The sequence below is a fragment of the Dreissena polymorpha genome, chromosome 11, assembly GCF_020536995.1.
Source record: "Dreissena polymorpha isolate Duluth1 chromosome 11, UMN_Dpol_1.0, whole genome shotgun sequence".
NCBI classification, from domain to species: Eukaryota; Metazoa; Mollusca; class Bivalvia; order Myida; family Dreissenidae; genus Dreissena; species Dreissena polymorpha.
Genome location: NC_068365.1, coordinates 67,358,067 through 67,386,038, shown reverse-complemented (window position 1 = coordinate 67,386,038; position 27,972 = coordinate 67,358,067). Strand labels below are relative to the sequence as shown.

At 34.9% G+C, this 27,972-nt stretch overlaps 1 protein-coding gene across 17 annotated transcripts in view; it reads right to left on the bottom strand.

Moving 5' to 3' along the window:
• The window catches only part of LOC127850612 (uncharacterized), a 1,644,088-nt gene that overhangs the window by 343,426 nt on the left and 1,272,690 nt on the right, over positions 1-27,972 (bottom strand). For 2 of the 17 annotated variants that reach the window (XR_008035380.1, XR_008035378.1), the window contains exons 1-2: positions 6,079-6,209; positions 3,071-3,130 (exon numbers count right to left, since the gene is read on the bottom strand). The exons of 8 other annotated variants lie outside the window; for them this stretch is intronic. Coding sequence is in view for 1 of the 9 variants with exons in the window: in XM_052383775.1 (XP_052239735.1) it covers positions 6,079-6,109 (31 nt within the window). In the remaining 8 variants the exon portion in view is untranslated. Of the gene's footprint in view, positions 1-3,070; positions 3,131-6,078; positions 6,210-6,828; positions 8,031-9,008; positions 9,451-27,972 lie in introns of those variants that run through there. 7 more of the 17 variants (XR_008035376.1, XR_008035375.1, XM_052383756.1 and 4 more) reach the window with 6 other exon arrangements.

Here is a 27,972-nt window from a genome sequence, read left to right as displayed (position 1 = left end):
TGTTGGATGCATATTCAAACATAAGTATGTCCATATGTGTTAAAAGAAACAGGTAAGAATTACACTGTGTTTATAATACCGTTGAATGTCTTATATTACACACACTAAATGTTAGCGTTAAGTACGCGATAAAACATATAATAATACAAATTAATAATAAAACAATTAATAGAAAAAAGAAAACTCCTGATTTCTTCAAGTGAAAATGTTTTCCAAGACATTCGCACCAATGCGGAATTCATTCACGAAAGTTATTTCGCATAAAACCATTTAACATATGAAAGCAGGGTTGGCACCAATCGACCGCCCCTGGTTTTAACCGGCGGTTTTTACCGGTTAAAACCGCCCCGGTCAATACTCCCAAAGTGGTCATTACTGGTCAATACTGGTCGATTGAACATTACCCCCAATTTTGATTTATTTCCATGCTTAATTAAACAATATTGATAATATATATTAAACAGACATGTTGCCAATAATGTCTTAAGCTATTAAAACCCACTATTTTATACCTGTTCATGCAATTTGTAGGTCAATCTCTCAAAATTTTGCAAATGAGTCAAGTTGGTCAATTGGATTTTGCTGGTCGATTGATTTTATTTTTCAATTCTAACGAATTATGAATGCTCAGAAAATTATGTGCTTGATTCAACAAGAACCTGTCAATCACTGTGTATTAGTTGTTCCTCATGCCCCACTGTCTCCACAGTCTTTCACAGTCGTCAAACCTATTCAGGTTAGGGCACCCAAAACTGATAATAGGGTCTTACATTGCACCTTTGACACAACCCTTACTTGTCATGTATTCTTGCCTAGATTTCTTTAACAAAATAGTGAAACAATATTTTATTTTACCATTGATATAAAAAAAAACTTAATAAGAAATAATTATTAAAAGAAAGAAATAATTGAAAAGAAGAGTCTAGTGTAGACCCACAATTGGTAAACGTTATTTGTTGCCAAAATCAAAAACTTTGATTGCTTATTCATTTGAAGACCAATTGAACTTTAAAATATGAAAACCCTCTAAATATAGAAAGGAGACAAGTTAGAAGTAACTATTAAATTAATAACATTAATAGCAAGTTATCTCATTTTGATTGAGTGAACTGAAATAGCCTAGGGGCAGATTTGCTGCATTGTCACTATCAGAGACATACCAGTGCATGCATTTTATTACCAATTAAGGCATAGTGGCCAGATCATTTATGACCCTAGAAACCACAAGAGTTCTGTTTGTCCATCAGCTTATCAAATATATATATCAATAGATTAGTGAAATCTATGGTAACTACAATAGTAATAATACTTCAGTAACAGATGTGATACACTGAGATAAAGATATTGCCTTAGTTCTTTTGTATTTGAGACCATTTCCATAAATAATAAAGAAGTATTTTTTTACAGCTTTAAAGATTTTTTTTACAATAGATAACTCAAAAAAAGTTTATCAATTACAGAATAATGATTGATTTAATATAGAATAGCTTAAATGCTTCCTTTGTCATGTTAAAATGCTACAATTTTCAATTGACCAGTATTGACCAATAATGACCATTAATGACCAGTATTGACCGGTTTTAACCGGGTATTGACCGCCGGCCCGGTCAATACTCAATTGACCGGTCAATATGCCAACCCTGTATGAAAGAGCTGTTAATCATTTGGAAGTCAGGTCCGAAAATGTGCTTAAAAGGAAGTTTAGTTCCAAAAATGGGGGTTTACCTGTTATAATTCGGCATTAAATGAATTAATAGACATAACAACGCGTCAAGATAATAAAATATTCGTGATTTATGTTATATTTTACTGTACACATGCACAAATACTGTTTCTTATGAGAGAAAATGATATTGGAACATTCCAACATCTCGAAGGTCAAGAAATTAAACAAAAAATTTGTCGACGGTTTTGCTTCAATAACTTTTTTATTCTCACGTCTACGGTTTTGAAACAAAAAACTGAGGGGATCATAAACACCGTAGAGCCGAAAGGGCTGATTCATTTAAAAGAAATATTAATATAAACTGGCTTACCGGGTGAAAATATCCGCTACTCCTTCATGAAAAACACTTAAACGACGCCATCTTTGAAGTTTTGCAACAACTTTCTCATTTAAACGCGGTATGCTCCCGTATACGCGTGCCCCCCTGGTTTTATTAAAGTGCATTTATATAAAAATGTATAATTTGGAAACCCAGTTTTCCCTGCCATAGTCCCTTTAACTAACACTTATGCGTTGATTTGTTCTGAAACAATACATATTTAATGTATTTTATTCCGTTCGCTTAAAGATATATAAGATACTGCATTATTGAACGTCAGCTGATTAATACGCGCCGATTTTAACAAACGCTAAACAACATTCTATCTCGGATAAGTGGCAACACTGTTGAAGCGGAAGCGGTGTTCGTGATCAATATCTTAGCCACCATTTTGTGTTAGTACTGTTGCTGAACCCGTCGTGGTTAGTTCATTGTTTACAATATCTACCATGTACATTGAATTTGCGATAAAGAACATTCCTGACTTACCGACACACACATGAATGGTCATAATTATGGAAGCTTTTGCATTGTATATGATATAAAAAATGCTTTATTGCAGCATAATTGTTATATCCAGGCCTTTATTTTTAGATCTAATATTAGAAACAAGTGGTCAAACGTCCAAGGTTACTTCACTGCCCCAATTATTTGGCCGGATTTTAATAGAACAAAAGACAACGGATCATTCAGCCGGATTTAATTTGACAGCAAGATAACCGATCAAACCCATAAAACTGAAATTACACAATACAAAAAACTTACAAAATGCATGACAAAATAATCCGTAAAATAACAGCGTTACACAACTAATAAAAATGTAATCTTAGGCCTTTAGCATTAAACAAGTATTGCATAGATGTACACAAGATTTTACTGTCCATCACTATGAGCATTTAGAATTCAAAACAATAAAAGGCAGTACTGAACGTTTAAGGAATAGTGGATTAAGTTGAGTTATTCAAATAGTTACAACCAAATAACAGCATATCACATCAATGTTGCAATAACTACATTTAACTTACACAACGGTGAGACCAATTAGATTTGACCGGATATCGAGGTATGCATGGCGTTGTAGATGACTGTAAAATGATACGAAACATAAGTAAATAAAAAAGGAACTTGATCTATCATGTATTACACATATGATGAGTTACATAAGATTCAAGCGGAGAGTTTACATTGAACAAATGATAATCCGAAACACAAACATGGAACGAATCGTGAGAGTACGAACGAACAAAAAAATCTTATCACCAAAATAGTAAGAAAATCGCTGAACAGTCTAATAAAAATAGTTTGTATAATAATCAAAAACATAAAAATGTATCAAAATATGCTCTTTCTATTTGTTTACCTGGACAATGAAGCTTGCACAGGGTTTTTTTAAGTTAAGAAAAACGTGACCAAACGATTTCTTGTAAAAAATATAGCGTTGTAAAAATCGGTCAGGTTACATACAACTAATAATCAAGCTAAGGGACAACACAGTTACTCACCTGCGACCTGAATATATACAGAACTGTTTTTGCATTTTAAAACTCGGTATGATGATTTGACAATGTGGCGTCTAGATTTTCCCCATATTTTATGGCCGCTAATGTTTAATAAATATATAAATAAATATGATTTTTAAAATGCTCACGTAACACATTTCAAACTCGCCAGAGACATATTAGGGAAACATTTATTATCTCACCAATTTGTTTACGATTGTTTAATAAATATGGCATCTGGGGTTAACAAGCTTTTAATAATTTGAACTATACAATTAGTGTTTACCCCATATTACCAAGTTTCGAATTTGGTCAATATATTTATTTCGAAATTTGTCATCTGCGCAATAAATGTGACCCCTTAAATGTTCACAATGTTTCCCTATAGCAATTTAAGAAAAACTGCCCCACCTCCTGGCAGCCACGGTTTTCAACGGACCAGAACACGTTTTGAAATCGGCCCTGATATCATTGTGACGATTGTTATGGGATATTATCTCTTTCAAATTGAGTTATAAATGTAACATCTAGAGCGGTCAGAAGGTTTCACTATTCAATAAAAATTGCCCCGCCAACTTTTCAACGGACCTGAACAATTTTAGAACTTGATCGGTATATAATTTGGACAAATGTTCTGACAAAAAAAGTGTGGCATGCAAAGTGTTCACGAGGGGTTTCTTTCAGTTTAACAAATGACATAGTTTTTGTACTTACGCAATTAATTTTCTTACTCGTTCGCTGTATTACTAGAACACATGTTTGATCGATTTCATTAAGATTGTGAAAAAGTGTTGCCTCTAGTGTGACATAAATATAAATTATGGCGACGCACGGACAAATGAAACAATACTATCACAAAAAGTCTTAACGTTGTGCTCAGGTAAGCTAAAGACAAGTAACTAATAGACCAGTTGATTGGTATTGCTATTTTTAGCCATCATTCATGCTCACTGGTTGGAAAAAACACTGGTAAGAGTAACTTAAAATATTTGCATACAGGACAAGTGGTTTTAGTCAATAAATCGATAAGATGTCCACAAAAAATCACTAAGACACCTTTATTTTAATGTATGATGTAAAAAGGTAATGCAACAATTGATGAGCACTTATTTAGGACAAACTATTTGGGATGCGTAGCAATGCCGTTGTAGATGTAGTTGTTTATTAAATGTAAACTTTTGGTTTACTTTTGGTTTCGTTTTTTAATTCTAAAAATGGTGCAGTGCCTTATAGATTTTTATATTGTTATTGACGATGACATAGCGGGAAATACATTTAAGATGTCAAAATGATACAATTTATTTTAAAAAGTAACGCTCAATTATGTGACTAAAAAGTAAAGTCTTCGCATAGATTTAAAATAAAAGTAGCATTTTCAATTGCATAAAATACATAATTTACCAATGATGCGTTAGGTATCGAGTTGATTCTACACGTTATGACGTTATGACATCATTAAACACGCCACCAGTTATTAGCCCGGATTTCGGGCTGATAAAAAACCTTGAAAAACAAACGCAACAATTGATGAGAAGAAGATACATATCAATTTGAATGCCAAAAACAGAGTAGTATTTACATGATAAGTAATGATTGACATGATAAGTTATCAATCAGTTTGAATCCAAAATATGAGTAGAATTTACATGATAAGTAATGATTGACATGATAAGTAATGATTGACATGATAAGTAATGATTGACATGATCATTTATCAATCAGTTTGAATCCAAAATCTGAGTAGAATTCACATGATAAGTAATGAAGGACATGATAAGTAATGATTGACATGATAAGTAATGATTGAAATGATAAGTAATGATTGACGTGATAAGCACTGATTGAAATGATAAGGAATGATTGACATGATGCGTTATGATTGACATGATAAGTAATGATTGACATAGTGAGTAATACTTGACATAATACGTAATTATTGACATGATACGTAATAATTGACATGATAAGTAATGATTGATATAATAAGTAATGATTGACACGACAAGTAATGATTGACATGATAAGTAATGATTGACATAGTGAGTAATACTTGACATAATACGTAATTATTGACATGATACGTAATAATTGACATGATAAGTAATGATTGATATAATAAGTAATGATTGACACGACAAGTAATGATATGCTAAGTTATTTAACAGTCTAAATGCAAAAAGGCATATTGAATTATTGCAAATCAAATCAAAACAGTATGTGTATGTAGAAATTGTAGGCAAATCATAAGTAATGTATATTATTATAAATAGAAATCCTCATAACTGCCACAACACCCATTATTTCATTACCAATTATTTGAATGTTTAATTAATTGTTGAGAAGTCTCAAATGTTATCGCACTGTTCATATGTTCGAATGCAACACAACGAATACAATTTACAATTATAGCTTGAACACGGTCGAATACTCCAAATGTAACTGCACATATTACAAATGATATTTTAGCAAAAGATCAAACAATCCTTAATAAACATGTTTTATAAAAACCAGAAGTAATACAAATAATAACTCACTTGTTCGTTCGAATTTATGTATTGTGACCATCCGTTGAAATCGAAAGTAAGTTGATATGAATTGAACAATAGTTTCCAATGACGCATTTAAAATCGAAAGTAAGTCGATATTGAACTTGCGGGGATTTCCATTGACACATAATTTTTTGGGTTGTTCCGACGTATTCATCGATTCTTTATTTTTCGTGTAATTATTCAGATTAAAATGACGAGTAGTTCTTGTCCTGTTAAATAACTCGTGTTTGTTTATACAAATTAATGTTGACAACATTTTAAGTCTCGTGTGAAATCGAAAGTAGGTTGAAATGAATTTTACGGGGATTTCCGCTTGTAAGGGAATTCTGTACACAACGGCTCATTTATCACTTAGTGACGTCACGGTGTGTCTACAATAGTTGTTTGACGCATTGCGAATCGCACACGATATACATAAACAAGAAAAGCGCATACATTATGATTAAAGAAGCAAAATCAGACAATGTATACGAGTTCAATAAATTGGTTTTAATTTGATATTTTCATATTGACAAGTTGTCAGACAGTTGTAAATTATAGTAATTATTAAACAGTAAAATCGTGTAGTATCGATCTTGTGTTAAATTATTAAAACTGGTGAAAATTTTAAACGGCAACAACAAACGACGAGTTTAATGCTTTGTGCGTTTAGTATATGCGTAAACCGTATACCTCTACAGTGTCACATGGTAAAAACAGGCGTCAACATTTCAAATACTGGTATCACAATTGTACCTTTCACGACACACCCCCTACCCGCCAGCCCGACACCATACACCCACCGATACGTCAGTTCGAAGCCGAGACAGTTCACCGACCCTGCACAATGTAAAAATAAACATTGGCAAAATCTTCGAACACTGATTTTTTTTAACATACGGTTTAAATTGAAAACAGTGTACATAGCAATAAATGTAAGCTAATAATGTTTTATATTTCTTACGGCGGGGAGCAATGTCAATTTGTTTATCACGCATTTTATTATATGTGATAATGCTGTTTAAAGTATTTTATATATTGTATTTAACAGTTTAATATCATGTATTATCACATGCCATACCCTGTTTCCCATGTAATATAACAATTACGAATATTTGTATCGTACACATGTGTAATATACTTTTTAAGCGCTTTCATTGGCTAGTTTTCGTTCGATTGACCATTTCGTTATTTTGCTGAAATGACGTTGCAACGTCAAATGACGTCACGAAATGTAAACAACATTCGGGATTTATCCGTATGTTGTCGTATATATTTATTTAATTTGCTTATTCAAAAGCATGTGATAAAACGATCTGACACGCGTTGTCATTTCATACCATATTTTATTAAACTCGTCCAGGAAATTTGTTAGTAAGCTCGCAAAAGGCTCGCTTATTCACAAAATTCCTGAACTCGTTTAATAAAATATTGTATGATATGACAACTCGTGCAAGATTCTGTATTTATACAAAATGATCATAACGCAGAATGATCAATTACTAAAGTTAAAAACAAAACAAGCCAACAATAAATATAATCGGCATCCGGGCACACAAGCAATGTGAAATACGCTTACCACCCTAATTGTATAAGGAAGACAAAACCCACCCTGACTGTAAATTCTTATTTACAAATCGCATACAGTTGTTACTTGTGAGCCCATACAAAAGCACGCCAAACTATTATGTAACACGAAATGTAAAACCCCACCCACACAAAAAACTTATATACAGAGGCTAACAATATATGCCCTTCCGTCAATATCATGTCGGTGAATGAAAACCTGAATTAGCGTTGCAGTCCAAAATAAAACGTTTTGTACGGTATTGTTTTGTTTTACGATTTATATTTATTCCCACATTCCATTGTCTCCTCATAGGCACAACAAACAGTCATGAAACCAGGTATAAACTTCTACCATATACGCAGTAGGAACTAGCCATTCACAAACCTGATTAAGAATTCTTCGTTCTTAATACCATACGTTGTTCGGTATGATTATATCACGGCAAATATATCATAACAGCAAACAGATTAAATGAAGGGAGCTTACTGTGGATTATAACCCTGACATACCAACGGTTGTGAGTATGACGTCAATTTGATATTCCGCGCACTGTTTATGAATGACGACAACGTTATTTGATTTTCATTGTTGTGGTGACGTCATGTTTTCGCAGTAAAGTGGAGGACGTTTGGTTTCATTCTCAGTTATAACTTTTAAATCGCGGATAAGTTATTAATGAAATCGTGTAAGAATCGAAATTATCGATGTGTAAGCGATGGTTGTCGTTCCGATGCTTGTTTTTAAACGCCCTCGTGGTTTAATTCCTACGCATCGGAACTCCATACCGTTGGTTATTACCGCAATAACCAACGGTTACCCGTCGATTATTTCTTAAATAGCTTCTAAAACATTTTAAGTTGTCTTCAGTTTTTCTCAAGGTTTAAAGGCTTATTATTAGAGCCGCGTTCTAGGAAAACAGGGCTTACGGGCTTAATACATCAGCGTAAAGTGTCGTCTCAGGTTAGCGTGTGCAGTTCTCACAAGCCAATCAGGGGCGAAGAAACTGGATTTTCGTTTAGAAGACTTGAAGGGACTGCCTTTAAAATAGAATACCATAAAAGCGGAAAATGTCGTCCTTGCTTAGCATGTGCGGACTGCAATGCTAATCTGGGACGACACTTACCGAAAATTCATTACGCCCAGTTTGCACTGAGCGAGGCTCATTGAATGTTAAACGTTAGGAGGTTTCAACATGTACGTGTGTAAGCTCCACCATTTCATAATGAAATCTATGTGCCGTTGAAAGTTCCGCGGATTAAGTTATATCACAATCGTAGCACGTGCATCGTAAACACGTGCATGCTCATAAAGTCCATGAAATAGTATTTAATGTATATGTTCCGCGCTGAAGGAATAGCAGGCTTACCAATACAATGGAAATAATTTTCCCTTGCTGACTGCTTACATTAAGCCCTGTTTCCCTAGAGCGCGGATCATTTGTCCTTCTTTAAGCCGCGATTAACTGTCCCACATGAACTAATGGCATCCGCAAGCCTTCTCTTTCATTTCTTCAAGAGGACGTTCATTTTTCGTCGAAGTAAAGAACCTTAATCGATGACAGTTTCGTCCGTGTGCAGCTGCGCTTGGGAATCTATGCTAGAGAATAGGATTACAATGATTTCAAGATCTTAAAGTAACCAGGCTATAATTGATCTACTCGTTATTCAAAACTATATAACAACTTATAAATTTATTTAAAAATTTGCATTTCTATGCGGCGAGATGTTTTGGACGTATATAGTTTACATAAGCATGTTGGGACATTGATAATGAATTATGTTTCACAGTGTGTGTGTGTTTGTGTGTGTGTGGAGGGGGAGGGGGGGGAACGAACTGAAACTCGGCCAAAAAAAAACATATTTTACTGTATCATACATTTTCGGGTCGTGTGAGATGCACACGCGTTTAGACGATGGCGTGATTAGTTGCGTTCATCTGGGAGCCTAGCGGGAAAGTGCACTCGCATCCGCAGAAGAACGCTGAGCAGCCGTCAGGCGCTATAACCCAGTTAAACAGTTTATAACGTAAGTCATTGATAAAAAAACGTTAGATAATTGGAACATAACGTAAGATAATTGGACCATAACGTTTGATCATTGGACCATAACGTATGATCACTGGCCCATAACGTAAGATCTTTGGACAATTACGTATGATCATTGATTAATCAAGGTATACATTTGAGATTGTTGGCCAGTAACGTATGAGCGTATATTTTCACGTAAACGACGTATTCCGGTTTGGGAATCCTCCAACGTGACGGCAGATTCTAAAACTCGTTAAACCAGTTGCGTATGCTTACTATATGTTTATTATTAATGACCGGATTATTTATTTATTTCTTGAGTTGTTTAAACCATCAACTAACCATCCAATCGAAACTCCGGAAGCTCACGTACAGGGTGTTGAGCTGGCAGGCACTCGTTCGATAGTTATCCATCGGTGAAACGGAACAACCAGGTTAGTCGCGTGCTTGTACAGGTTTTTTATTAAAGGAAAGGTCGTCATCTCATGTTGTTAAAACTTGTTACCCAACCCTTCTGCATTTGCATGAAAAAAAGTAATTATTACTATGGCCAGATCTGGCTGATATCCTCATGCGATTTATTAGTGCGCGTTGTTAGTTTTTCAAATCGGGTAAATTCACTTTTTGAAACAGTAAACATTAGAAGTGACAATTATCGACACAATTCTCGTGATATTATACAATTACTAGTTTGTTATCGTATAAATAATTAAAGCACTACTACTTATATGGGTGACCCGACATTTGTACTTTCTACATACAATACTGAATCATATTGAGCCGCGTTCTGGGAAAACTGGCTTATTACGTGTAACTTAAGTGTCGACCAAGAAAAGCCTGTGCTGACCGCACAAGGTAATCAGCGACGACACTGACAGCCTAAAGAGAAGTTTTGTAAAGAGGAGACTTCTTTTGAACTCCGTTAAAGTGGAAAATGTCGTCCCTTATTAGCCTGTGCGGAGTGAACACGCCAACATTTGACGACACGTAAGCACATTCATAAAACCCATTTTTACACGGAACTAGGCTCAAGCAGTTCTTAAACATGCATACAACACTGCTTCTAGCGTTTGAAGTTAACACAACGTTAACAATGTCACTTTTAAACTTGAATGAAAAAATCGTAGAACTTATGCTTATTTGGAAATAATCGCATTCTTCCGCGAACTGTATCTTACTATATACGTTTACCGATGACGTCACATTGTTTATACAATGGATCGTGAAGGCAGTCGATGTCCATATTGGCCGAAATCGAGGCATTCAAACACTATCAAGTATTCTTTTGAAAATCAATAAACATGTTATAAAGGTTTAAAAGGCAAATCAAATAGTTTATAATCACTGCGTAGTTATGCGTTTTTCATGGCACGTATTCTAGATTTTGGACCGTCAAACGCCAAACGTACAGTACAAATATAGAATATCGTATATTTTACGACGAATAATTACCCTTCTCCAAACGAGATTTTGCCTTCCGGTTATGTACGAAAGTCCAACCATTTAGCGCAAGAGCAAGCAATCACGATACAGTGCGGGAATATCAAGACGCAACAAACATGTTTTCGAAGCCAATTAGCAAGTGGTCTGTGTTGGTAATAACGTTAATGTTCGAAGGATGTAAGGTTTATTGTAATTTTCAAAGGTTTGTATTTCAAGTTGAAACAAGGTATTCAGACCTTTCGGAAATACCGATAGGCCGAGAATGTAGTTTTTTGTGAATTCGGAGAAAAGTTTTTAGTTTACATTTGATACACTCTTTTTAGTTAATTGTTTGACATAGAACGTACACAATACTATTTTGCCGTAAGGGATGGACCTTCTCGTAGACTGATAATTTAATAAATAGATTTGAATTGAAGCGTAACGCAATTGTTTGCTTGTAGTTGTTTTTAATCCAACTAGAGATTTACCTTTATTTTTTATTTTGTATAACTGCAAAATCCTTTTGAAGATGGCAAAGTGTTATTTTCAAGTCTATGTCACATTTTTCGAATTGCTTAAGAACAAGTTAAAGAACTTTAAACACACAATAAACACCTGTTACACTTGTGTTGTGGAAATCAATAAACATAGAAAACTTGTTAAACTAAATTCAATACATAAAAGATAAAACAAATGTTGTTATATACCCATTACTTCATGCGATGGCTTTATTAGATTGTTAAGTGTTTTTAATTCCAAATTATTTGCCTGATATTTCCTATGCGTGTTATGAACGCGAGCTGCGCTCTGGTAAAAACGGGGCTTAATGCATTTTCGCAAAGAGTCGTCCAAGATTAGCCTGTGCAGTCCGTAGAGGCTAATAAGGGAAGAAACTGTTTGCTTTTAAGTAGTGTTTCGTTTAATGTCAGTCTATTCTAAACTGAAATCCAGTCGTGGTGTTTAGTGTCGTGTCTGATGAGACTGTGCGAACTACACAGGCTGATCTTTAATAAAACATTTTTCGCACATGCATTAAGCTTAGTTTTTACAAATCTAGGCCCAGTTATTGTTTCGATTTTAGGTCACGTTTTTTGCGGATAAAGACTCAAAAGAAAGCGTCAGTTGTTTTCCTGAAGTCACTGACAAGGTATATTATATACAATGTCACACTTGTCTTAAATTTAAACATTTTTAATAGTCAAATAGCGTAATATTTCTGTAATTATTGTTATAATGTTTTCTAGTATATCTTATTTGTCGTTTCGTCTCATACATGCAGCTGATGTAATATATTAAATCCAAATGTTTGTATAATAGTACTGATGTATTTATGATACTTGGAATTGACTATTTTAAATTCTGTATGAATATAAAGTCGGTTTTCATATACACGAAAATTGATAAATTCATTCGAGCACTGATATAAATCAGATATGATACGCAATCAATAGATTGAAGTATCTTTTAAAAGCCTAATTTTCTCTGTTTGATCAGATCAAGGACATGTTTGTTTTTTAAAAGCGAACATGTGTTATTATGGAAATGTGGATAACCAGCTTGCTTGATTGTGAGTCTGACCCCGATCCATCAGTTCTCATGCCTGCCAGTCGACTTGTCCCTTAGCAAGCCAACTATACTATATCAGTAACTCCTAGTTGTCTAGTCTGTCATTCTTATTGTTTGTCTGTCTGTATGACTGTTCGCTCGCTCTGCCTGTAAGGAGAAAGACTGTTCTGCTGCTTGAGCGATGCCTGTCTGTATTCTTAACTGCATGCATGCTTGTCTATATATGAGTCTTGCTATTTGCATGTACGTCAAATGTCGTCCCAGATTAACCTGTGCAGTCCTCAAAGGCTGATCAGGGACGACACGTTCCGCCTAAACTTGATTATTTCCTAGAATAGTATTCCGTTGAACGAAACAAAAAAATAAAAGCGGAAAGTGTCGTCCCTGATTAGCCTGTGAGGACTGCACATGCCTGCAAATTTGGACGACATGTTATGCACATGAATTAAGTCCCGTTTTCACAGAGTGCGCCTCATTTATAGACGTGGCTATCTTGTCTGTCTTTTTTGTCAGCCATTGTTTTGTGGTCAACAATTTGTGTATGTCTCTCAGTCGGTTGGCCTGTATCTCTGAGAATGTATTTGAATTTCTTATGTTCAGTATAAACTATAGATAAGAAAATGTATTTAACAAGCAAAGGTCAATCATATACCTGCATGATTGATTAAAGATTCTGATACCCCTTGTTTTTCGACGATCTTCTGACACAAATAAGGCCTTCCTAATAAACAAACATGCACCGTGATTAGCCCATAGAATGTACTAGAAACTATTGTATACAATTTGAAAAAATATCAATGTATATAAAAGTATACGCTTGTCAATAATATGGTTAACTTGATAAAAGTGACTTGCCTCTCTTTGTCTTAACGGATTATTATTTTAAATATATATTTAATTCATATTGTTTAAAATCAGTATGTACTAATGCCTTATTTTTCAGAATAAATAGCCACACATTGATTTAGTATTCAAGAGTTTCGCTTGTGTATTTATAACTTAAAATGGAAATATTATATATATTTAGCTTTTTTTAGGAACAACTTGCACTTTAGCGTGTTGTTTTCTTTTGAGAAATGAGAAATACGACCCTTTGGTTATTACGGCAATCACCAACGTGTAACGCTTAAACAATCTTCTATAATTGATCGTTTAACAAAATCCTTGTATTTTATATATTTTTCAGTGATTAAAAAAAACATAGCTATGGCGGAGGATAAAAACGTATTTGTCTCAACGTCAATAAGTAATACAAAAGCAAAATAACCCATGCTTTGTGAGATTATAATAATAGTTTCGATATGGAATTTTTGTTTAAGATGAGCGTTTAATTTATTTCTACGAATGAAAGTTATATTTATAGAAAACATTACTAATATTAAATAAACTGCGTAAATCTTACCACAAGTTTCCCTGCCAACACTGTGTTTAAACTACTACAGATAGCTTCCTCAACTTGAGAGTTGATTCAATAATATAACAAACAAATAAATGCCTGAATAAACAGCAGTAATTCACGCGTCTCCGCATTATTAACAAATAATTTGAACCAATACTTCAAGTATAATACCCAGTGCTTCAATTAAAAAAATACCAATACACAATCTATTGAATTAAACCTGAATGGTCTGATGATTTCTATTGATATCTTCGGTATTTGAAGGCGCAGGCATTCAATTGAATGGATTGTAAAACATTAGTGTCAGGTTTCAAGGATTAAAACTCAACTCCGTCAGGTACATACTTATTATGAAAATGGACAGAGTTATATGTGCTATAGGTTAATTGTCTTAAACACTTAAAAATATTGGGACGGCGTCTCCCATGTAAATATTGCCGACTTGCATAATTCAAAATTATTCCATCCAACTAGTTCAACACTCTATGATGTCATTGAAGTTTTTCACGTAGCTTGTGTCAACAAAGTGTTGATGTTACGGTAATTCTTCAACTCTAGATGTTCTTAAAAATGATATTCTGCTTTGTGGAAGGGGGTTTAATGCGTGTGCGTAAATTGTCGTCCCATATTTATTTTGCATAAGCAGTCCGAGCAGGCTAATAAGAGACGAAACTTTCCGCTGTTATGTTTTTTTTTACTTTAAAGAAAGTTTCTTCATATTGAAACTCCAGTTAAAGCTACACGTGTCGTCCTTGGTTGTGCGGACTGCACAGGCTAATCTGTTACGACATTTTACGCACATGAATTAAACACCCTGTTCATAGAGCAAGGCTAAATTGTTAAAAAACACTTTTACGTTTTTTTCTCCTGCATCGCAAATGTATTCAGACACTGGGATACCATACCCCACAAATATTACTCAACCCAGCCTATTGTCAAAGAAACGATACACGCCTCGGTTCTAGTAACCAGGTCTTTAGTGACAGAGATTTTCTCGGTTTCTTCGTTCTCCGTTAAGTTAGCGGAAACTGACAACATAACAAACACTAGGCACCCATTGCAAGTCGGATGCAGAGGTACCAACACGCTGGTGCTTGAAATATACTCTCTGTTTGTACTCCATGAAAGATAACATAACAACTTTAAGTAAAATATGAGCCACGCTCTGTGAAAACGGGGCTTAATTCATACGCATAAAGTGTCTTCACAGCATAACTTTTGCAGACCGAACAGGCTGTTAGGAAAGACACATTCCGCTTTTATAGAATTGTTGTTTTAAGAGGGTCCGATCTGCACAAAATTAAATGTAAGCGGAAATTATAGTCCCTAGTTAGCATGTGCACATTTCACGCGCTAATACGGGACGACACTTAATACAAATGTATTGTGTCGTGCATATTGAGCCTAGTCCGCTACGCAGTCTAAGAGAAGCTGAGTACATATTCTATTTAGGGACTACGTGAGCCTCGTTCTGGGAAAACTGTGTTTAATGCATGCGACTTAAGTATCAGCTGGGACGATACTTTCCGCCTAAACTGGATTTTTTTTTATAACAGACCTCCTTTAAACGAAAAATTGCGTAAAAGCGTACAGTTTCGTCTCTGATCAGCCAGTCCAGACTGCAAGGCTTATATGGGAAAACACTTTCCGCACATGCATGTTTTACAGTTATACACATCGCGTCTAAATAAGAGTTAGTTTATACAAATCGTATCCAACTTGCGGTCTTGCCTACGCAAACTCGAGTGTCCCCAACGCACAACAAAATATCAAATACACATAATTTTGAACTTTTAAAGCATATATTCAGACATTCTTCCCTATTTCTTGCGAGTCGGCAGTGGGTCAATTGTAAACGATTTCTTGGACATAAAAAGGGTACTGGTATAGGAACTTCGGTATATGCCGATACTCTGAAATACACGTAACTGTGATGCCCACATGAAACATATTGTAACACAGGCAAATCACTAGTACATTAAAAAGGGCTTCTTATTACAAATAACGTTCAATTGTGAAAGTTTGAGCATAATTCGCCACGCTTTTTTAAGAGAAGTTGACTACATTTGTGGGGTCCATTTATTTTATAGTTGAAGAAGAATAAGATGACAATGGTGTTGTGGCTACGTCTGCCTCGCGACCGGGAAGTGTCAGCTTCGATCGCCATTCGGGGAACGTTCTTTAGATCTACAGCAATGACACAAAGTACTGGTTCTACCCAGAAAACGGACTTAATAGCGTTTTAATAAGCTTTCGACAAAACCGAGCTGAAATAAAAAGGTTCAAATTATCAGAAAAAAGACAGTCACAGCGTCATAACTCTGTCGAATCTGGTCGGACGGCCAGACTGTCGGATGGACATGTACAATGCTTTATAACTTCCGCATTATAGAGACATGAAACACCAATATCCATAGTGCTAAACAGTATGTGGGAACTGGGTCTGTTCATTACTGTTAAAAGATCCTTTAGACACACTATACCTACAGCTTCTACTTTTGAATTTTCGTTACAGACATAATTTATTGCTAAACGATCCGTACAAACCTTCGTTAACAAAATCTATTATCAATTTGATAAACAACTGTTTTTGCAAGTCAATAAGTTTTCCTATATATCCCTGTCGCTTATTGTTTGATTTGTTATTGAATACGGTGTACATAGCACTTGGTTGAACTTTTACTATTGCCATAAAATGAATCATCATCTTTCGCGCATGTATGGCAATTCGACACCTCTGAGTGACGGAATGGTTAAAGTCATGCGCATAATAATTTATTTGTCTGTTAACCGATAGACAAAAATACGTCTGAATGAAAATTCAAATCTCTCTAGCTTTTTCGTTCTTCGCATGTTACTGCTACCAACGATTGTGTTTCCGAATCGACGCAATAATTAAACCGCGTTCTGTGAAAAACGGGCTAAATGCATGTTTTAAAAATGTCGTCCCAGATGAGAGTGTGCAGTCCACATTCCGACCGTATGGTGTTTTTCTTGGCGAAAATCTTGTCTATTTGATGTACTCTGTATTTTCTTCTGGATGAGACCTCCTTTAAACGAGACATTTCGTACAAGCGACAACTTTCGTCCTTGATAAGCCTGTGCGGACTGCACATGCAAATATGGGATAACACTTTACGCACATGAAATAAGCCCAGTTGTCCTAGACCACGGCTCATATGTAAACAAAAATGTGTTATCTTCTAAAAAACTGAGCATATTTAAGTTGGCAATATTATTTGATCGTTTCAGCGCATAAATGTAGCAATTTATTAAACACACTGAATGTTATCTGCATATATCATAATTTTTCACGTGATCTGCAAAAGAAAACCATTTTAAATTCCTCGTTGAAGATCAAGGACGACACATTCCGACTAAACTTGATTTTTGATACGCAGACACTTCCTTTAAACCAACAATAACATATAAGGTGATAGTTTCATCTCTGGTTAGCCTGTGCGAACTGCAAATGCTAATTTAGGACGACATTTTACGTATATGTATTAAGGCCAGTTTTCCCAGAACGAGGCTAAAATGTATCATACGGTTTTAAAAAGACGACCATCTTATATTAGAAACACAAGCCTCATCCGATTAATCAAACTAATGAAACGCGTTTCTTATATGTTTTTTGTGAGTTCTCCTTTAACGAAGTGAAACATTTTAACGCAGATTTAACAGGAATCCAAGACCAGTTGTTTATTTAAATGGACAGTTTCAATGTTTTGCAAATGATTAAATATTAAATTTAGTAACTTGAACTTATCGATCTTTCTTACTAAGATATCGTTCTGGCGTACTGTTTAATCACGGTGACTATACCACGTGACTTTTTAAGATCTGTGTTGGGAGAATAAAACGCGACCCAGTTAACATTTTAAGGATGTCTTTTTAAAGATTTCATCATTTTTAATGGGATAAAGTGGAGAGCCCGATCATTCGTGAGAGTTTGCTATAGGTGTCATCATCTTTTTAAACAAATAAGTATCTTTCTGTAAAGTGCAACCGCGCGTTTAAACGGTTAGAAAAATGTCGGATCTGTGTGGGGACTTCATTTTGCAAACGCGCGTTTAGTAAATTGTATATTCGATTCGCACCAAATGCTTTCGAACAGAAATATAAATAAGCCCATCTCTGAGAAAACGGGGCTTAATGCATGTACGCTAAATGTCGCTTTCCGGCTATACTGGATTTTCGCTAAGAAGAAACTTCCTTTAAGCAAAAATATCCATACAAGCCGAAAGATTAGGCTAATCTGGGACGATATTTTAAGCATAAAGCCCCGTTTTTCCATTGCGATGCTCAAATTTATTTTGTGCACACGAGCACGTTTGCCCTGAAATAAATGACATTTTACTTAAAAAGATATTATGCCATTTCAACATGTTTGGAACTATTTTGGTTGGGAGTGGCTTGAATATTAGTCTGCGATCGCGACACATATTTTTTTAGTAATCACTATAATATTGTTATAATACTAATATCAACATTGCAATAACAATAATGGTAATGCGAATTCCATATTATTTCAGTTTCGCGTATAATGATTATTTCATGGGAAGTAATGATACTCTCATGAAACAATAAAATATATAATAATGACACCATTAATATCTATTATAAAACGATTCCAGCGAGATTTGAGGCGCGTTAATTGTATCAAATTTTATAAGCTCTCAAATTGTAATTTAAATAATGCGGTTCGTCTACGGCAAATGATGCTATATCAAAAAAAGGATTGTTTTAATACATATACATGCAGTCTTATTTTATTGTAAGAGAAAGGTGTTTTGTCACTCTTTTGATAGCAAAATATAACCTTGTTTCCTAAAACAGCTCAGCATAAGTTATAACACAAATAACAACAATGTAAAAATTATTTGTAAAATACTAAAAATTACAATTACAACAACACTAATGATTATTAAATAACAATATAATAATTATTATTGTAATTATTATCATTATGATAATCATTATCGTTATTATAAATCCCCAAGTAAATCACAATTCTTTAATTTGATACGAGCTGACCTAAGTCTGAGCTAGGATAAAATAAATATTCATGTTTATGTGCGATTGCGAATGTATGTTACAACTTGTTAGATAAAGTTTGTAGAGAAAAATACTAAAATTACCACATTGAATAATTCTTTGAAAACACAATTAAAAAAACGAACATAACTTATTGTCAAGCTTCAACATTCATGCTTAATCTGTATTTTCGGGTGTAAATAAAAATAGAGAACATTTTCGCTTTGTCCCTTCGCAATTTTATTGTGGTTGAAATGTATTTAAGTCTGCTGACTTTGAATAACTTGCCACGCAAGTCGAGTTATATGCAGGGCGGGCGCATTTCTTTGAGGTTGCAATTGTAAAAAAGTTTTGTAAGTCTTCCACGCTGATTCTATCATCTGCTCCAGCTCTAAGCAGTGTCTTAGCATATTCAATGAGGTATCAAAGAAGCCGCACGGTGCACAGGAATAGTTCTTAGATGAGACACACCTTGTGGATTTAATGATTTCAGTGAATATCGATAATTTCATCAAAGCTCCCGATTGTTTAGGTTCTTGGTGAAGTTCTCTGTAGGTAAGGTACTGGAGATAGTAGAGATAGGGCTCGATTTGCAAACATATGAAGTCATACGTGTTATATAACCCAACACTTTGTGAAGTGTAGGTGCCGAAACGGCATCGTAACAGTTCGCACCTTAGGAATGATGGAACACACATAGTATCTTCATGACTAAATGTAAAAAAGACTGACCTCTGTTGTTGGCAGTCTGTACACATGACTGATTTGCTATCTGCAAAGCTAATAACTCCGATGGAGAAACAAATAACTGGTAAATGAGATTAGATTTTTATCATCTTCTATCTGCCTTTCTATCAAGTCAAAATATTTACGTGCTTCATCATATTCTCCATTGCAGACCAAGAAGGAAGCATATCGCATGTAGTTGTACATGATATCAGACTCTAGAGAGTGTGTATGCATTTGTCTAAGTTTATTGATGTCATCGTGATTATATTCACGCCCTTCTGCCTTCTCTTCTAGGTACACCGATGCTTACGTACTAGCAAGAGCTGAAATAACGTATAGCAATTTATATTCATATTTTCTGTATTTTCCCAACGGGGCGGTATAATACGTTTGTAAGAGTGTAAATTCGTTTTCAAGCAAATCTTTCCTGTAATTGATGGGTGCTTCTGAAAGTTTAATTCCATTAAAGGTAAGAAGCTTGACATGACACATATTAACTACATAAGTAAATAGTGCCGCATTATTAGAACAATATCGACCATTGTTTCTCGCACTGCGCTGATTAAGCGTTTTTCCAATGTTGTCCATTTGCATATTTTCGATCTGTGTACGCAGTGAATTAATAACATATGTAATTTTATCCATCAGATTTGGATACTCGTGTCTTTCAATTTTCCCATCAAACAGGTTAACATTCTCAATGGTAAAGTGGGAACAATTGCGGCGTGTTAAGAAGCGCTTCAAAGTTGCAAGAATGTACTTGACACAATTGATGAGATTGTCTTCCCTCCACAAATCAGGCCGGATGTTCTCGATCGCTAAGAAGAAGGCTGTTTTGAAATGGAATGTACTTAGTCTGTTTCGATAATCTGGCACAAACGACTCTTTTCGTATCATCTTTGTCAGAAGATATGCTTTAAGATGTACTGTATCTAAACTGAACATAAATAGACGCTCTGTTAGATTTGTGGAAATTCGCCATTGGTATTCAAAATAATCGCATGTACAAATGTTCGTACTTTTGTGAGGTCCCTGTGGAACTATGAACACACCACATTTCTTGGCTTGTTTCAAAGTCTTCTCCGAAGACCAGTGACCAGGGCGAGGCCTTATGAAAACAAACATGCATGGTTTAGTTTTTTTTACAGTAACATGCGAAAACAGTGTCGAAATTCCCAATAGTTTCTGCAGGATTGTGTCTTTTTGCTTGCCTATGTATTGGTGGATAATAGGTTAGAGTATCGATCATGACTGTATGTGGAATCATGCCATTAGTTGTCGTCCAATCTCTTCGAAAAAAATTAACGATATCATACTTTATTGAACTCAACTTGTAAAATTGAAATTATAAATTTGTGTAAATATATAAAGGAAGCTCTGGCCGTAAGACATTTTATCACAAATAATATTGCCAGCGAAAACTAAAGTAGTTCCTTACTGCTAGTAAAACGATATATATTTAACTACGGTAATGTAAAGTCTTTCTTCTTTGTTAAATATAATTTGTCTCAAATTGTTATATTACATTTTGTATATTGTTATAACTCATACGTTGTAATATATAGACACGTGACAATATTTTGTATTATATTTTGTGTATTTAGACGATGTACATTTGTATAAGTCTTAATAAACTGTCTGTTCTGTTCTGATATCAAAACTATCCCGAGACGAACCAGTTTTTGAAAAGTCTTGCTTGTATTGATGGTTCAATAAAAAGCAAAATACAGTACTGCGACGCGCAACCGTTTGTGCTCATCTGAATTACGACTTGGTGATCATGCGAAAGAAGGGGTGGATTTTCTGAATCAAGAAACAAACGAAACGTATCAAAACGCTGCAAGACGTCTGTGTCAGACATCATTCCGATTGTTGTTGTGCCCTCAGTTTGACTTCCAAAGATATAAGCTCGTTTTTTACACCGAAATGCTTTGCGTGTCAATGTAATTTCACGTTCATAACAGTACATTAGTTTCCTTCTAAACTGTATTAAATGTTCATTGATGGCAGCATGATCAAGTAAACGTGAAAGTCTCTCTGAGAAATCTCTATTATCTGTCACATAACTTGCCCCATCTCGGGTTGTTTTCCACACATTCCTCTCTTTCCGTGATGTATGTTTCTGTTTACCCTGCCTGTTTCGGGCCATCTGTAAAGAGAAAACAAACAGTATTAATCTCTCTCATATTAATGGATGATATTGAACTTGACATTCCCGGAACACATGGGTGAGTGTAACATTTGATAAGGCATTCACGTCCTTATAGTATTTAATATTCATACAAATAAAACCAGTATAGAACTGTCAGTAAATAATGAAACACATGTATAAGTAGTATCAATTTACATTCTCTCCTACAATCCAGTAATACTTGAGGAAAAATCATACACATACGATATATGTTATAATATTTAAATAATCATAAGTGATCATCATTGATCTGTTATGCCAACCCAATTATTTAAACATGAAAACAATAGATATTCAACATGATCGTAGAATCATATATATACACGATGTACATAGTATATATATATATATATATATATATATATATATATATATATATATAAACACAGTATATATTTATTCGGATATTGTGCAGCCAAACAACCGTCTCAAATAACCTACATTGAATGTAACTGAAACAATAATTTAAGTATGAATATATTATATTTGCAGCTTACAATAATTTTGGTTTGAAAATTAATAAGTAATAACATCTCACCTGAAAGAATATCCAGAAAATACAGTGCTTGAATCGCGCACGGCATTCTCTTAAATATTCTTTCGGTGGCTGCTTTTTGAAATTTGATCAGACTTTTCCAAATACGTTTCCCACGTGATCCCACGTGGTCTCACGTGGTACGTTGATTCACCAACTTTTTTATATTTGTTCAGGTCATAACTGTTAACCTTAAGTCATGGAACTTTCTGGAAGTTTCTACTGTTTACGTTTGCGTTCTTGATTTGGTAAACAATTTAGATTGGAATGTGCTACTCTTTCTCTAGTACATCAAGGTAGTTTCCAATATGTAATAATTTTGTAGCTCACCTAGCACAAAAGTATACCTATGTAGTTTGTGAAACTGGGGCTTAATGCGTGATATTTGATTGCACAATTCCTTAAGCATTTCTAAACATATGCAATAGTTATTTTAAGCAATATACAATAGTTATTTTAAACATTGTGCAATAGTTATTTTAAACAATATGCAAAAGTTTGTTTTTTTTTCAAATTTTGTTAATTGAAATAAATTAAAACTTTATTACTTAGGATTAATTAAAATAATTAAATTAATTAAGTTAAAATGAAAATTTAGATATAACAAATATTTCATAATATTATGATTTTAATTGGATTACATCTGCTTCCTTCCTTTTCTGCAATTTTGACTTTATAGAAAGGCACATAGAAGAAGATAAATAATCTAATCTCGTTTACCAGTTATTTGTCTCCCCATTGTGTTCCAGCATTCCTAAGGTGCGAAATGAACCGAGACCGTTTCGGCACCTTCACTTCATCTGGTTTTGGGTTATTAAGCAATTATGACGTCATATGTGTGCAAATCGAGCCCTATTTCAACTATCTACAGTACCTAACCTACAGAGAACTTCGACAAAAACCTAAACAATCGGAAGCTTTGATGAACTTTGATGAACTTATCGATCTGGAGCAGAAGTTAGAATCAGCTTGGAAGACTTACAAAACTTCTTTACAATGGCTACCTCAAAGAAATGCGTCCGCCCTGCATATAACTCGACTTGCGTGGCAAGTTGTTCAAAGTCTGCATTCTTAAAGACATTTCCATCACAATTTCGAAGGGACAACGCGAAATTGTTATCTATTTGTATTGTAATGTGACTGAATCATGAGTTCACACTGTCGTTGATTAATACCCTATAATACCGCTTTGACATGGATGCTGCGGTTTGACGATTAGATCTGTTATTATTTATACTTTCGTTGTCAAAGAATGATTCTAAATGGTATCAACGATATTCTTCCGTTAAACTTTATCTAACGAGTTCCGATAAATATTCGCAATTGCACATAAACATAAAAATTCATCTACACTTCATTTGCATACTGTTTGGTATTTAGTCGTGCATATATCGCGGCAGCAAGTGCATACTACTTGGTCTTTCCATGTCTGTATCGCAACAAGAAGCCGCGCCCATTCGTCCAGCCTCCGAAGACAAAAGCGACAGACGCTTCGCGACCGGTAGTGGTGAACATAGTACCGAGGGTATGTCGTTGTTACATGTACATCGGTTTCTGGAAATGTCCCATTCTTTTGCATCGTTTCCTATCTGAGACAATAATTATGGTGAAATATTATTTGTGAAACAATTACTGTTAATTGTGAACGACACTTTCCAAACGAAAATCCAGTAAATGCGGAAAGTGTTGACCTGATTAGCCTGTGTCCGAAATGGACAAGGCTATTCTTTAAAGACAGTTAACCCACATGCATTTAGCCCAGTTTTCCCAAAATGCGACTCACAGTATTTCGTGACATTATCGTAGCATGATACCAGCAGTCTTTCACGACTAAGTAAGTAGGTGAATATTGGGTTCCAGAAAAGCGGAACTAAAATATGCCCTTTCCCGATCAACTCAGGTTACAAGGGAGATCACTCTTGTTTGACTTGAACATCTATATTCGCAATATTATTTCTTGTCGTCGCGGTGATCAGTAGGTCGAGGGACACATATAGCTATGGTCATGATCGTGTACATAATTAAGCATATTAAAACGTTCCAACACCTTGCCAGTATTGTATACTCTTTTTTGTGTAAAAGAAAGAGTCGGTTATTAAGGCACATGAATACGTGACATATCCAACATGATTTTCTTCATTTGTGTTGCAATTACTTGTTTATTTTTTGGGTAAAATATTTAAGGGATCTGTTCACAAATGTTAGCAGAAATTGAAGTTTGTCATTAAATGCTTTATATTGATAAATCCAAACAATGGATCTTAAAAGCTCCAGTGAAAACAAGAATAAATTTAAAAAAGAAAAAAAGTAATCCTCAACTTGGATCGAACCACTGACCCCTGGAGTAAAAGACTAACGCTGAGACCACTCAATCATCCGTGCTCATAGATTGAATGATGCATTTTATGCTTTATATAAGCAATCCTCGTAGTGTCACAACATATAACGACAATAACAGAACTCTCCAAATTCAATCGTTTCGCGTTGCAACGCTTTATAATTTTCAGGTTTTAAATCGTCGAAAGGTGCATATACTGGATATTTTAGAGCATGGAAAGTGTTAATATATAAATATTACATGTCTGACAGGGTGACAGTAAATTTGTCAACTTTAGGCGAAGCCGAGTTTGACAGTATTTTTCCGAAAGTTTACAAATTTACTGTCACCCTGTCAGACATGCAATATTTATTTTATTATACCGAAAACATATTCAAAAATGAATAATGCATGTGTTCACGAGTGAATTAAAATCGATATTCCACCGAATCCAACACATTTTCTTTTTATTTTATGTTTTTTAACCATTTATTTTTACTGCAAATGAACTTTACTGGATAATTTCGTTGGAATAATGATGTCATTTCGCCAACAAAATGACGTCATTTCACAGTTATTCCGCACGTGATTGCTAAGGTAACGGGCGACGGTATTTTTGGACAGTAATTTTTTTCCCGCTGAGTCTGACAGCATTTCTATGTCCAATGGCCTATGGGAGTTTAGCATTGTGAATAAAAGTGATATATAATAAGTATAACTGTTTCCTCACAAATATAATAACTAACGCAAACATTTGCGAATCTGAAACATTTTTTTTAAATTGTGTCAATTTACTAAAACGTTTAAAGGTCCCTCTTAAACAGTGGAGGTGTGAAAACAATGTCATGGTTTAAAAATGCGTTTTTGTTAATACTTAAATTTGTTTACAATGGTCACTTTGGTTATTCCCCTTGACGGACCGCTGTTCTCAATTTTTACTGTATTTCGGATACTTCGAATGAAAATGCGGAATTAACGTCAATAATTTTCCGACGTGTTTGTGTTTAATTTACGAATTGGTCAATCACCGAAATCAACGCAAATTAATGTCCCACGAATAATCATGATTTTGCAGTTTGTCGCTTCAGAACGGGATTGTTCGCTGTCTGTCGTAATCAATTTGCGGTGTTTCCGGGGAAACATTAAGGGTCGTCAATTAGGACAACTATGGCACGGAAAGCACGTAAGTAGATGCGTCAGAGACAGTGCAGACAGAAGAGATAGTCAAAGCGCAAGAATTCTGTCAAATCTGGTCGGACGGGAAAACGTACGGCCAGTCGGTCCTACGGATATTCAAAATGCTTGATGGAACACCTATAGCAATATTGGGGCTCAACAGTGTAGGGCATGGGACCCGTTCATTTCGTTTTGAAGCTCAGGTAAAAATATGTATCTTCTGTTGCTTTCACCACTTTTGGATTTGCGTTTCGAATGAGAATTTAATTGCTCAACTCTGCCTACAAACGTTCCCTAACAATATGTATAATAGCATTTGATAATAAACCGTTTTATGTAAGTTATAAGGTTTTGCTTTATGTTAATGCCGTTTATTGCATGAATTATTATTATATACACGTGGTTATAAAAACACGTGTATGAACATTTATTATTGTCATAAAAGGAGTCTTTTGATGCATGCGTGGCAATTCCGACTCCGACTAGCCACGTTGGCTGATATCATACGCATAAGTATTCAGTTGTATCTTGACCGATTAAGAACAATATCTTGGAGGAATAATTCAAACCACTAGGCGTCTTATTTGCTTCATATGTTGCTACTACCACTGAATAAGTATCCGAGAGGATGCAATAATAAAACATAAATAGCCGCACTCTGGGAAAACAGGACTTAATGCAAGTGCGTAACGTGTCGTCCCAGGGACGACTTTTTTGCATTGTTTGTCTAAAGGAAATACCTTCTTTGCACAAATCCAGTTTAGGCGGAAAGTGTTGTCCCTGATTACACTGTGCGGATAAGTATGTTCGAACCAAGCGTTCAGTAAAGTTTATACATGTATTCCATTCGCTCCAAACGCTTTTAGAACAGAACTAATATATGAGCCTCGCTCTGTGGACACGGGATTTAATGCATGTGCGTAAGGTATCGCCCAGATCAGCCTGTGCAGTCCGCACAAGCTAATCAGAACGACACTTTCCGCTTAGACTGGGCTTCCGTTTTAAGCGAATTCCTTTAAACAAAAAATTCCACAAAAATGGAAAGTTCGTCCCTGATTAGCATGTGCGGACTGCACAGGCTAATCTGGGACGACATTTTTCGCACATGCATAAAGCTCCGTTACCACTGAGCGCGGCTAAAATATTCAAATATTTCGTAAAGTTTAGACACGTTAAGTTTATAATCGTGTTGTTCACAAAAACTTTTAGTCAAATTAATAAAAACATTAATATATGCAGATGCCATTGAGAACCTCATGACATTCATAAATACATTTTTATACACAAAATAATGGTTATAACAACAATATAGTTGTTGTAATTATGACACATGTGAATTTCGATTACCCATAAACGCATTGTGTTTCATTATAACGAATTAGTAGTTATACAAACAATCGTATTCGTATATTGCTTTGTTTCAACGGGCTTGTAACTGTAAATTACATTTTTCGCCCGGTTTAAACTTCTCTTTAAAGAATGTATTTCAAAATCGTAAAACGTTAGCGTTTTCGGTGTAATAATCATCCCACCTATACTTAATGTCTTTCCAGAACCGTCCGTCCGAACGTCTGTCTGTTGTTTTGAGTTGTCTTTGTTTATAATAATGAAGATAATGCTGCTGCTGATGATGCTTGTTTGAGATTGTAGTGGCCATGTGCGATTTTAGTATTTTGCAGAATTTAACGTATTAATATATGAGCATGCTAATAGGTAGCTCATTTTCTTTCACTCTACATCGTAGTATAGCCGCGCTCTGGCAATATGGTGCTTAAGGCATGCGATTATAGCTAGCTCATTTCCTTTCACTCTACATTGTATTAAGCCGCGCTCTGGTAATACGGTGCTTAATGTATGTGCGTACAGTGTCATCCCAGATGAAACTGTTGAGTCCGTACATGCTAATTAGGCGCGACTCTTTTCGAATTA